At 48.1% G+C, this 13,171-nt stretch overlaps 1 protein-coding gene across 7 annotated transcripts in view; it reads right to left on the bottom strand.

The window, feature by feature from the left end:
* Window positions 1-13,171, bottom strand: part of LOC140428493 (uncharacterized) — a 367,767-nt gene that overhangs the window by 61,003 nt on the left and 293,593 nt on the right. For all 7 annotated transcript variants that reach the window (XM_072515035.1, XM_072515036.1, XM_072515034.1 and 4 more), the window contains one exon: window positions 12,951-13,103. In XM_072515035.1, coding sequence (XP_072371136.1) covers window positions 12,951-13,103 — 153 coding nt within the window. The remainder of the gene's footprint in view (window positions 1-12,950; window positions 13,104-13,171) is intronic.

Below are 13,171 nucleotides of genomic sequence, written 5' to 3'. Positions count from 1 at the left end.
TTTTCTATTTTCAATATTATCAGTGTGCGCTCCTACCATCGGTACAACTTCCTTTCTCAATATGGCTGGTAGTGTATTTCCAGCCAGAAATACCAATGTGCATCCTGGAAGCCATATGGGGGGGCTTAGTAGGTCAGTTTGCCCAGGAAAAATAGATGCTGTACGGTCAATCTATAGACCATTAACTGCCTTCTTCTCAAGCATGGAATTCTCAAGTAATAGCTAATAAAGATGAAAAATATTGTTTATATTTTCCATTTTGCAAACAAAACTATATTAACAGATAGCTCACTCCGCGGAGCGCCAGACAGAATTACCAGAGTAGAAACTGGGCGGAAGATTCTCTTTTTTATGCAGTGCGCGGCTGCGGGCCGATAAAGCAGTGTTTGAAAAGCAGTTTTATCTGCGGTGTTGTTTGGAACTCGGTTTTTAAAAATAACTTGAAGGAGGGGGGGGCAGGTGTTCCCACAACATCCGCTGGCGGAGTGGGCTCCGATTAAGCCTGTCCCACCAGCAGCTTAATTTTTAAAGATCGGGGTGCCATTTATGCAGTCATGACCCCCTCTCTCATGAGCGACGTACTCACCTGATGCTCCTCTGCAGGGCCTGCCCACTGTGGAAGGTCAGTTGTAATTCTTGCAGGCGTGCCCCCTCACACCGACATAAATGGATTATCTAATGGGGGGGGGGAATAATCAGGCATCGAGGCCTGATAATGACATGCAAATTTATTATAAAGGGGTTTATAATACGTCAGGATACGTAATGGAACGTCAGGATTCCCATTACGTCACTGTCGGAGGACAGGGACAATTGTGAGGGGACCTCCTGTCGGCGTAAAATACAATTTTGGCCACTTGGACGATTTTCTTTTCCCATCACCAAACCCGCCCGAGAAGAATGGGAATGGAAAATCCCGGCCAGTGGCACTAACAACAAGGAACAAAGGTGTGCTACCTCTCATTAAAATTGTAGGTTTTGCATATTGCTCCTTGTCACATGATTTTGTCGCAGCATCACACTCAAACTTGACAAGGGTCAAAGAGCATATGGCCTTAAGACAGTAATGCATGATGTCACGGTTGAACAATTACTGGTACGAACTATCCACCTCCCTCGTAATTAAAATTATCACCTCAGTTGCTAAATTCAAAGATCTATTGCGCAAAGAAAAACAAGAATTAAAGCATTCATCCTTGTGCGTCAAATTAGCGAAGTTCAACTTGTGATGTTTGAAGGAGGTCACTTTATTTCACACTAGGTAACCATCTTTGATTTTGTAAATTTAGAATTAAGTTCTTCATTAGCTTTTATAATTCTGTAGTTCTTTTACATTTTTGTTCGTTGAAATGTGCGAGGTTATGTTTAGCACACCAATCTCTTTCAAGCATCGATATGTATTTTATATAGACTGTGCAAATTCTGTAATTTCGTAAGTCTATAAAACTATTCCACATGTTTAACTGACTTTCACTGAGCACTGACAGATACAACAAAAATATACTACAGAAATGCAGATGGCTCAACAAAAGTAGATTGATAAGCGCCTGTTTTAATTAAGTCTTACTGATCAATTAGACATCCAATTAATCCATGTTCCTCAACATTGTATGCTGTCTTATCTAATGTAAAAATGGGTAGGAAAATTATTTTCACTTATATTCGACACATAATACTATATACACTACATTGGTACTTTGTAAACTTCTTTATTTGTTTTACGGTTATAAGAAACATTACCACCATATTCTTTGTTTGAAAAGTAACCCATTCCAAGTAATGAGAGAGAAGTAAAAGCAACCTTCAAGTAACCTGTCTAAAACATAGAGTCACTAATAGGGGTCTGCATTAATACTAATTAAATAAAGGGCTGGATTCTCATGCCGGGGTAAAAATGCTGGTGTTTCACGCCAGACTTTCCTTTAAAAAAAACTTAGCTATTCACCTACCTTGAAGGGGCTGGCAGAGCCCCCGAGTGCTTCTCGCAGCTTCAGCTGCGGATACGGGCCCCCGCACTTCCGGTTGCGAGTCCGCACATGCGCACGGCGGCGGCCTCGAGCGGCCAAGCCGAATGCATGGCGGACTCAGCTGGCGGACCTGGACCAACATAGAAGGTCCCAACGATCTGCCCCGTGCCGCTCCATTAAACCCGCCCGATCGGCACCCTGGCCGCTCACAAGGCCCCCCCGATACTTGATCCCCCACCGCCCTCTACCAGGGGGGCTGCGGACTGAGTCCGCAACCGCTGCGCGAGAGCCTCGACAGGTCAGAGGTGGGCGGTCGGGACCGGAGTAATTCGCGCGCGAGCGATTCTCCGGGGACCAAAGAATCGCGGGAGTGGCGCCGGGCCCGATTCTCGCATAAAGGTCGATTCTCCACCCCCGCGCCAAATGCGATTTCGCTGCAGGGCTGCGGAGAATCCAGGTTTTGAGACGATGAGCTCAAGTTATCAATCATGGGGGTATGGCAGCATGGAAGATATCAAAACATTTGTTTATCTCAGCAAGAAGTAATATAAACAAACTTTAATGAGCGGGATGGTCCCAATTGTAATTGACACCTTGGAGGGCCACTCAGCGGAATATGGGAAAATATCAATAGATGACCATCATCTTCAAGAAACCAATCACACATTGATCGCACACACCTGAAGCCAATTAAGAATTATCCTCGCCTCATTTAGGCCAATTAGAATGCAATATCATTGATCACGCTGTGGGTTATGGCTTGCAATGAGTTGATAAGCAGATGTTTTCACTGATCAAGTTGGGCAGCAAGTGACTGCTGTCCAGAGGGAAGTTATGGCGAAACAACCGAGACTGGGTGTCAACCTATGCCCAAGAATGAACTGGAAAGCAAGAGCTGTAGTACACTAATCATCCTGCCCTGCTTTATAGCTATCTACAACTTGATTTCCTGAGTTACTTCACAAAACTGTTGCATAAATGGTTAAAGTCTCAAATGGATTTCCTCCGGGTGCTCCGGTTTCCTCCCACAGTTCAAAGATGTGCAGGTTAGGTGGATTGGTCATTCTAAATTGCCCTTAGTGTCCGAAACAGGTTGGGTGGGGTTACTGGGTTACGTGAATAGGGGGGAGGTGTGGGCTTAGGTGGGGTGCTCTTTCCAAGGGCCGGTGCGACTCGATGGGCCAAATGGCGTCCTTCTGCACTGTAAATTCTATGAGTCTATGAATATAATTAGAATTTAAGTTCAAATAATACCGAGAACTTGCAGGTCCGCTTTACTTCTGAGTGACCTACTGTTCATTGTGTATTCCCTTGCCTCGTTAGTCCTCCCAAAATGCATCAGCTCACACTTTTCCGGGATAAAATTCCATTTGCCACTAATCTGCCCATCAGACCAGCCCGTCTATATATCGCACTGCAAACTAAGGCTATTTACCTCGCTATTTGCCACACCACCAATTTTTGTGGCATCTGCGAAATAACTGATCCCCCCCCCCTCCCCACATTCACATCAGGATCATTAAATATACACTTCAAACAGCAAGGGATCCAGCACTGATCCCTGCGGTACACCACTGGACATATGGGGCGCAATTCTCTGATCCTGAGGCTAAGTGCTGACGCTGTCAAAAACGCTGTCAACTGGAGAGGTTCACGCCGTCCCAGCTGCTGATCCGGCCGTGGAATGGGTGCCGGTGGATGCTCGCATGCACAGTGGGTCCGGCGTGAACCCGCGCATGCGCAGTCCCACCACCGTGATTTCCGCGCATGCGCGGTGTCTCCCTTGACCGTGCTGGCCCCGACCCAACATGGCGCAGGAGTTCAGGCACCGACATGGACAAAAGGAGGCCGGGAGACAGAGAGGCCGGCCCACCGATCGGTGGGTCCCAATCGCGGGCCAGGCCACATCGGAGGCCCCCCCCCGGGGTCAGAACCCCTCCTCCTCCCCCTACAGGCCGCCACCCGACCCTTCAATGCCGAGGTCTCAGAGCAGGTTAGAATGTCGCCGGCGGGACTCGTTTTTTTTTTTTTACGACCGCTCGGCCCAACCGGGCCGAAGAATCGCGGGGGGGCTGCATAGAGCGGCCCCCAACCGGCGCCGCACCGACCACGCTGGCCCCAATAGCTCTGCGGAGAATCGCGTTCCGGCGTGGCGCGATTCCGGCGGCCCCCCGGCGATTCCTCGACCCGACGCGGGGTCGGAGAATCCCGTCCAGGTTTCCAGTCACAAAAACAACCTTCGGCCATCACCCTCTGCCTCGTGCCACTAAGCCAAGCTGTTCAGGGCAAGTAGAAGTGGGCAATAAATGCTGTCCGTGTCAGCGACGCCCGTATCCCGTGAATGATTTTTAAAAAAGTTTAAAAATTTTTACATTTCCAGAATACACAGCTGAATCACCTCATGGCAACAAGGGATGGGCAATAAATGCTCCATTGCCATTGTCACCCACATCCCTGCTAAACTAAATCAGAGACCACAAAAACAATCAGCTCTGAAATGAAAAAGATGAAAACCTTCAAATCATAACCCAGAATTTCCATTTTATAATCTTTAACATTTCAAATGATCTCCATTTCCGCAGGCTAGCTCTGCTGATTGTGTTGGATTTTATCCAAATAACAATTGGCAGGAAACCAGCGTGAAAGGTAGAGGCCAGTTATGTGGTGCTTTCAAACAATCATCATTTCAAGCACTGACCTAACAATCTGCATTATTGCTTTCTCCCCCAAAATGTGTTTTATTCCATTTTAGATGCACAAGGTTCCATAAGCGGAGAAAGAAAATTAACATGGAGGGCTGCATTTTTGAAAGATGTCTTGGCTGAATGTTTCTGCCCTTGTAACACCGTAAAGTACGAACTGTGCTTTGTTGCTGGAGTGTCAATTCCTTTTCCCAGTATTGGAGACACAAACTGTCATAATACACAACAGTATATCATGGTGCAGACACACACACTGATGGACACACAGTGGGACCAATCAACACACACAACACCGCAGCCAATCACCAGTTAGAGCACACGCACTATAAAGACAGGGGGCATCAGAGTTCCCGCTCATTCGAGCTGCAGCTTCCTAGTAGGACAGAGCTCACATCCTGCAGTACAGACATTCACCATGTGCTGAGTGCATCGACTGGTTAGGACAAAGCAAAGGTCTTTAGTTAAAGCTGGTATCGTGTTAACCCTCAGTGAGGGTATGTTAAACTGTTAATGACTCAATAAAATAGTGTTGCACTATTTCAAGTGTTGGTGACCTGTATGTGTTCCACGGATCCAGGGCGCCCAACACAACATGATACCAGGAGTTGAGGGATATTAGCACTTCTTAGACCTACCTGCAAGTGATCTTCCTTCCGCCAGCATTCCGTCATCCTGTAACATGGACAACAGCTGCCCGCCACCGCCGCTCCGCATCGCTGGCAACCTAGGGGCCAACTGGAAGATATTCAAACAGCACTTCCAGCTCTTCCTTGAGGCCACAGACAGGGAGGACGCCTCGGATACCAGAAAGATTGCTCTCTTCCTATCCACGGTCGGGGACCATGTCATCCACATTTTCAATTCTCTCACCTTTGTGGATGATGAAGATAAAACAAAGTTCAAGACGGTCCTCCTCAAGTTTGACATTCACTGCAGCGCAGAGGTGAATGAAAGTTTTGAGCACTACGTGTTCCAACAGCGTTTTCAGGGTAAGGATGAACCTTTCCAATCCTTTCTCACTCACCTCCGCATTCTTGCGCAGTCTTGCAGCTACGGGCCCACCCCCAACTCCATGATACGCGACCAGATCGTTTTCGGTGTTCAGTCAGACCCCCTACAACAGCAGCTCCTCAAAGTAAAGCAGCTCACCCTAGCGACCGCCTTTGAGACCAGTCTCCTACATGAAAACGCCACGAGTCGGTATACTCACATCCAAGCGGCTGAAACGGCGCGGCAAGGTCCCCACGAGGCAGAACGGGTCCAAGCAATTGAGCAACTCCAGGGCCTCAGCCTGGCGGACATTTTGCGTGCTTTTCGCGGACTCCCGCCCTTGTGCGCACCAAATGAGGGACGGCGACGTCGAAGAACGTAATGCGCAGGCGCACACCACGCACGACCGCACCGCGCATGCGTGGTGGCGCAGCGAACGTGTTGACGCTACGACGTGCGGCAACTGTGGCTCCACCCATTTAAAGCGGCAATGCCCTGCCAAATCTCGACAATGTCTAAGATGTGGCAGACTTGGCCACTATGCTGCCTTATGCTGAGCAGCTCAGCCTGCCAATTCATATCGCTCCAGCCAGCCTCGCAGGAATGTCCGGGCATTTCAACTCATGGTCACCGAGTCCGATGCGGACATCCCACACAGCAGTGACATCGAGGACCCGAAGGCGCCTTTTTGAGTCGGTATCGTGACAAAAAGCCGGGTGTCCCCGAAGCAAAGACACCAGCCGCTGTCGGTATACAGCATCGATCCAGACGATGAGTGGTGTGCCACCCTGACGGTTAACCGGTCCCAAATACGATTCCGCCAATCTCATTGCGCGGTCTGACTTCCAAAGCCTTCATGTCAAACCAGCCATCCTACCATCAGCCTGCCAGCTATTGGATTATAATGGCAATGCCATTGATGCCAGCGGCTCGTGCCACTTGAAGTGACGCACAGGTCACGCAAAGCCATCCTTCCTTTTGAAATCGTGGGCTCCTCGAAAGCCTCCCTGCTTGGCGCGCAGGCATGCAAGCTGTTGAACCTAGTTCAGAGAGTTCACTCTCTCTCCTGATGACACGTCTACCTTTCAGGACACAGACTTCAGGGCGCAACTCAACGCCATCATCAACCAGCACCGCGACGTCTTTGAAGGCATGGGCAGGCTCCCATATACCTACAAGATCTTACTGAAACAGAATGCCACGCCTGTGGTGCACGCACCTCGCAGGGTCCCAGCATCCCTTAAGGACTGCCTCAAGCAGCAGCTGCAGGACCTCCAGGACCAAGGAGTGATTTCCAGAGTCATGGAACCAACCGACTGGGTCAGTTCCATGGTATGTGTGAAAAAGCCTTCCGGCGAATTGAGAATTTGAATTGATCCCAAGGATCTAAATCGCAATATCATGAGGGAGCATTATCCAATTCCCAAGCGCGAAGAGCTCACATTTGAGATGGCTCGCGCCAAGCTCTTCACCAAACTCGACGCCTCAAAAGGATTCTGGCAAATCCAGCTCGACAAATCCAGCAGCCCAAACATTCAATACCCCCTTTGGCAGATATTGCTACAACAGGATGCCGTTTGGGATAATATCTGCTTCAGAAGTGTTCCATAGGATTATGGAACAAATGATGGAATGCATTGAGGGTGTTCGCGTCTATGTCGACGACATAATCATTTGGTCCACCACCCCGCAGGAGCATGTCAGTCGTCTCCAGCGCGTATTCAAACGTATACGTGAGCAGGGCCTACGCCTCAACAGGGCCAAATGCTCCTTTGGTCAGACGGAACTCAAGTTCCTCGGGGACCACATCTCCCAGTTGGGTGTGCGGCCGGATGCGGACAAGGTGGCTGCTATCACAGCCATGAAAACGCCAGAGGACAAGAAGGCGGTCCTCCAATTTCTGGGCATGGTCAACTTTTTAGGGAAGTTCATCCCTAACCTCGCCTCTCATACCACGGCTCTCAGGAACCTGGCCAGGAAGACGACAGACTTCCAATGGCTCCCTGCCCACGAGCGTGAATGGAGAGAACTCAAAACCAAACTCACCACAGCCCCAGCCTTAGCTTTCTTTGATCCAGCAAAAGAGACCAAAATTTCGACCAATGCCAGCCAATCTGGCATTGGGGCAGTGCTCCTGCAATGCGATGAGGCCTCATCATGGGCCCCCGTTGCATATGAGTCACGCGCCATGACCCCCACGGAGCAGCGCTACGTGCAGATAGAAAAGGAGTGCCTGGGCCTTCTGACCGGTGTGGTTAAGTTTCACAATTATGTGTACAGACTTCCTCAATTCACCGTCAAGACTGACCCTCGCCCGCTGGCCAATATAATACAGAAAGACTTGAACAACATGAAGTCTCGCCTCCAGCGTATTCTTCTCAAGCTCCGGCGAAATGCCTTCCAGCTGGTATACACCCCGGGCAAAGACCTCATCATTGCTGAATCTCTCTCCAGGGCAGTCAACACTCCATGTGACCCAGCGGGATTCATCTGCCAGGTTGACGCCCATATGGCCTTCGTGGCCTCCAATCTACCTGCCACGGATGAACGCCTCGTCCAAATTCGCCGCGAGACGGCGGCTGACCCTTTGCTACAGCGTGTCATGCGCACCTAACATGCTGGTGGCTCAAGGGCCAATGCCCTCAGTTCTATAATGTCAGAGATGATCTGGCGGTAGTAGACGGGGTTCTTCTGAAACTGGACCGGATTGTCATCCCGCATAGCATGCGCCAGCTCGACCTGGAACAGCTACACGAGGGTCATCTTGGTGTGGAAAAGTGCCACCGAAGGGCCCGAGAGGCAGTGTACTGGCCCGGCATTAATGAAGACATAGCCAACACAGTGCTCAACTGTCCCACTTGTCAGCGCTTCCAGCCGGCCCAACCACGTGAGATCCTGCAGCCCCATGAGTTGGTCACGTCACCTTGGGCCAAGGTGGGCATCGACCTGTTCCACGCGCTGGGTAGAGACTATGTCCTGATGGTGGACTACTTTTCAAATTACCCGGAGGTGATACGGTTGCACGATATCACATCGTCTGCAGTCATCCGTGCCTGTAAGGACACCTTTGCTCGACACGGCATCCCACTCACGGTTATGTCGGACAATGGCCCCTGCTTCGCAAGCCAGGAATGGTCCAACTTTGCCAGGCAGTACAATTTTGCCCATGTGACATCCAGTCCCCTGTACCCCCAATCCAACGGCAAAGCGGAAAAGGGAGTCCATATAGTCAAACGGCTCCTCTGCAAGGCTGCCGATGCTGGGTCCGATTTCTACCTCGCCTTGCTGGCCTATCGCTGCGCCACATTGTCTACTGGCCTGTCGCCTGCCCAATTGCTCATGGGTCGTACCCTGAGGACGATGGTGCCGTCCATTCATGTCCCAGATCTCGACCACGTTCCGGTCCTTTGACGGATGCAGCTGTCTTGTGCACAGCACAAGGCGGCTCATGACTCCCATGCAGCTGATCTCCCTGCTCTGGCTCCAGATGACAACGTCCGCATCCATCTTCCAGATGGTGGCTTGTCTGCAACCGCTGTTGTCCTTCGGCAGGTGGCCCCCCGCTCGTTCCTGGTTCGTCTACCGGATGGCTCTATTCTGCGCCAATCGAGACTATGTGCAATCGAGACTATGCGCAATCGACGCACCCTTCGTTTCGTTCCACGCTCGCTACGTTTTCCTCCACTGTCGCCTCGCCCTCCTGCTGAACCTGCCATGGACTATGTAGAGATCCCTGTCACTCTGCATCCTCCTCACTCTGACGCAGTCCAGCTCGCTCCTCAGCCGGCGGCTCCCGACCCACCCTTGAGGTGGTACCAGAATTCGTCGCCCACCTCAGAGACTTAATTTGTGAACTTTGTGAACTTATAGACTTTCTGAATTGTTTTGTTCTTCCGTTTGATCGTTGACATGGTTTGTATATAGTGTTCATCTCGTTATTCTTGTTGCATACTTTTTTTTGCACCAGGTACCTTCCCATGTAAATAGCTTAGTTCTCATGTACATAGTTCTGTAAATATGTCTTTCGCACACACGTAGTTAGGGACATTCTCACCATACACTATTTATTGCCACACATGTACATTCTTTTATAAAAGGGGGATGTCATAATATACACCAGTATATCATGGTGCAGACACACACACTGATGGACACACAGTGGGACCAATCAACACACACAACACCGCAGCCAATCACCAGTTAGAGCACACGCACTATAAAGACAGGGGGCATCAGAGTTCCTGCTCATTCGAGCTCCAGCTTCCTAGTAGGACAGAGCTCACAGCCTGCAGTACAGACATTCACCATGTGCTGAGTGCATTGACTGGTTAGGACAAGGCAAAGGTCTTTAGTTAAAGCTGGTATCGTGTTAACCCACAGTGAGAGTATGTTAAACTGTTAATGACTCAATAAAATAGTGTTGCACTTTTTCAAGTGTTGGTGACCTGTATGTGTTCCACGGATCCAGAGCGCCCAACACAACATAAACAACATGCCACACTCCTATGGGGGGATCATAATGGGTGCTCGTGGAGCATCTGAGACACTGCCATCATTTGTTTACAGAGCCACATTTTCCATAATGTACAAATGTCACACCGTCATGTTTCATTTCGACAAAATCTAATGAGCAGAACATCCACTGGGAATAAAGACCTCTTACCGCAGTGGTCCCAACTATCTTGGTGCCAATTTCTGCTCCTTTTTTAAAAAAGGTTCGTGGCTGCCCTGCAGCCATTTGCTCCACAGGCATAAAATGTAACTGAAGTGCAGAGATCATTTCTACCATGTTATTTCGCATGGTGCTGAACTCAAGGTAAACCATGCTTCACAACACTGTGGAAAACTGCTTTACCACTGGTGCCATCACGCAAGCAAAAGTTTGCTGAACAACATTGCAGCAGTGCCCCTCTCCTCCTGGCAAAACACAAGCTTATTGGCAGGAATTCTTCAGCCGTTGCGATCATTTTCCCCGCCAGCAGTTTTCCCAGCAGCGTGGAGTGGCTTCAATGGAAAATCCCATTGACAGGAGTCTGGAATCCTGCTGCCAGCGGACTGCGCGCCGTCGAGAAACAGGCGGCTGGGGTAACGGAGCAGCTCGCCCAATGTTGTCACATTTCTATGTGCTGATGACGGCAGCCTCTGGAAGTGCAGTATGTCATTCAAAAGAGCAACACTGTCAGACATAAATACTTGTACTTTGTGCCTCATTCAAAAGACTAATTATAGGAATTTCAAAATTGTCACGTATCATCTGTCAAAATAAAACTGTAGGGATTACAGCAATGTGCTGCAAATACTGAAAATACCAAAAGAATACCACACAACATTCAAAAGGACAAGATCAAAGAATGTACACAAATTTGCTTTATGATAATCAAATGGCCCAAAGAACACTCTTTCAATCTGCAGAGTATACAAACCTGTTTGGCACATCTACTCTCCTCTAACCTAACAGTAGGAAATCTGTGGGCGTTGAACAATGGATACACTTTCTGCAGTTATCAATCTTGTCACCAGTAGAGGTCACTGAGTATCTGTTTGGGGAAAGGTTAAGGGTTTACTGTGATTTATGTATACCTTTATTGTGCTTTGTCGGGTAACTATTTTTTGCCACCTGCTCACAATTGTCTACACTGGTAAAGATCCTAATCGGCTGCATGAATCAAAATGTGTTCTGGGAAATTTATTTCATTGCTGAACATCTGGTTAATTAATGTTAACTATTTTGTCTCTTCAGAGAAACTGTTTTGGATGCCGTACTGCACAATACAATATCCTGCATTGGTTGCAGCATTTAATGGTAAATAGAAATGTCAAATGTTATTTTTCGATCTAGATCAGCAAGGTCGCAGGTTCAAACCATCGCATCAGTTAACTGATTTCAAGATAACTATCGGATTCCTACAGTCTGATGCTGCATCCACCAGGAATATCCACCAGGAATCCTGATTGTGAGCTACCACATCGATTCCATCCCCTTTCCCCAGGTTGAATCACACTGTTAGAATATGTCCAATTGAATTGTGAGCTGAGCTCGGGACCTCACGCCCTTTTCCTCACAAGATTGCCTGCATCCAACTCTGGAACAACACCCGTCTCCACCCTCAGCTCAAAGACTGCTCACAACCTCTGCATCCTACCCGACTATGAGCTGAATTTTCAACCCCGCCTCCAATCCATTAGAAAAAAAGACCGTCTACTGCCGCCTCTGGAATATTGTCCATCTACATCCATGCCTCAGGTCATTTGCTGTGGAAATCTTCACTCACATTTTACTATTCCTAGTGGTCTCACGGCCAGGAGTGGAAATCACTCAGTACCTTTTCCACAGAAAAGATAACGGAATCTTACATTTTCTCCCCAAAAAAGCTGTGGCCATTGAGCCAACTGATACTTTCAACACTGAGTTTGATCAACTAGTATTCTTAAAAAAAAAACATTAAACAGGTTTTAGGAGCTGAATAGTCTACTCCTGGTTCCTGTGTTTCCAAGAACACCTGCAGAAAAAGGGCAACCTACAGAAGACTGGAGAATTCCTGTGGGAAATTCTACCCTGCACCATCCCTCCTGGTTTTCTTTTGAGGATGTCAAGAGACGTTTTGTTGTTGTTGTTGGAAAGGGAGCACAGCAAGGCCAATTAAATAAAAAGACCAGACATTTTCTGAGAAAAGGCAGCAGGCACAGTGGGAAGGCAGCAGCAGATCAGATTGAGGCAACAGGAAGAAACGTACGATGGAACGAAAATTTTAAGAACAAGTAACACAACTGAGGCAATTAAAAATATCATCAAAAGGCATATCAGCAATGTGGCTATTGTTAAAAAGGACCTTGGGGTTAGTTTTGAAAAAGACGACATGTTGGGGGTATGAAAGTTAGGCAGGAGAACAGGGCCCTGTTAAAATGAAACAGAATCACTGGCGCATTTCTATTTTGAGGAGGAAGAACTTAGGTTGATTTCTTACTTGAAAAACTACAAGAGGAAGACTCAACTTTTCTTTTTTTAAAGAAAAGCGGATTACAGTTTACTGGAGTGGGCTCAAGGAACTTTGTAAAGGATCTTGATCCGATAAAACTAATTAAGAAGCTGGTAGAAGCTGTCCCCGTATGAGACAGAATGGAAACCTCCTATCCTTTACTAACATCCAAAGCGTGCCACTCTGTTAACAGCCCTTTCTCACATGCAATTCTTAAAATTCCTATTGAAACCGAGTGCTTCCGGATGCTTTGAATAAAGCCCCCAAAGCTCATTACAGTACAATCAGTTTTTCATGAAATTCAAATCACTCACTTCTCCGGGTCTGATTTTAATGTAGAAGTTGCTCCTTTTGTACGAAATCTTGAGAATCTTGGGCCAAGCAAAGCGATTTATTCTTAACCGGTCTCTGTAGATTAGAAGACCATTTGCACAAACGCCAAGCATGATGTCAATTCCTTCCGAGTCCTGTAACCAGAAAATACAGAGCAAAGAAGGTCAGATACAAGAACGCATGAATCATGTTTAAAATATCT

This window comes from Scyliorhinus torazame, chromosome 8, assembly GCF_047496885.1.
Source record: "Scyliorhinus torazame isolate Kashiwa2021f chromosome 8, sScyTor2.1, whole genome shotgun sequence".
NCBI lineage: Eukaryota > Metazoa > Chordata > Chondrichthyes > Carcharhiniformes > Scyliorhinidae > Scyliorhinus > Scyliorhinus torazame.
The sequence above is the reverse complement of the archived record's forward strand: the minus strand, read 5'-3'. Positions and strand labels throughout refer to the sequence as shown.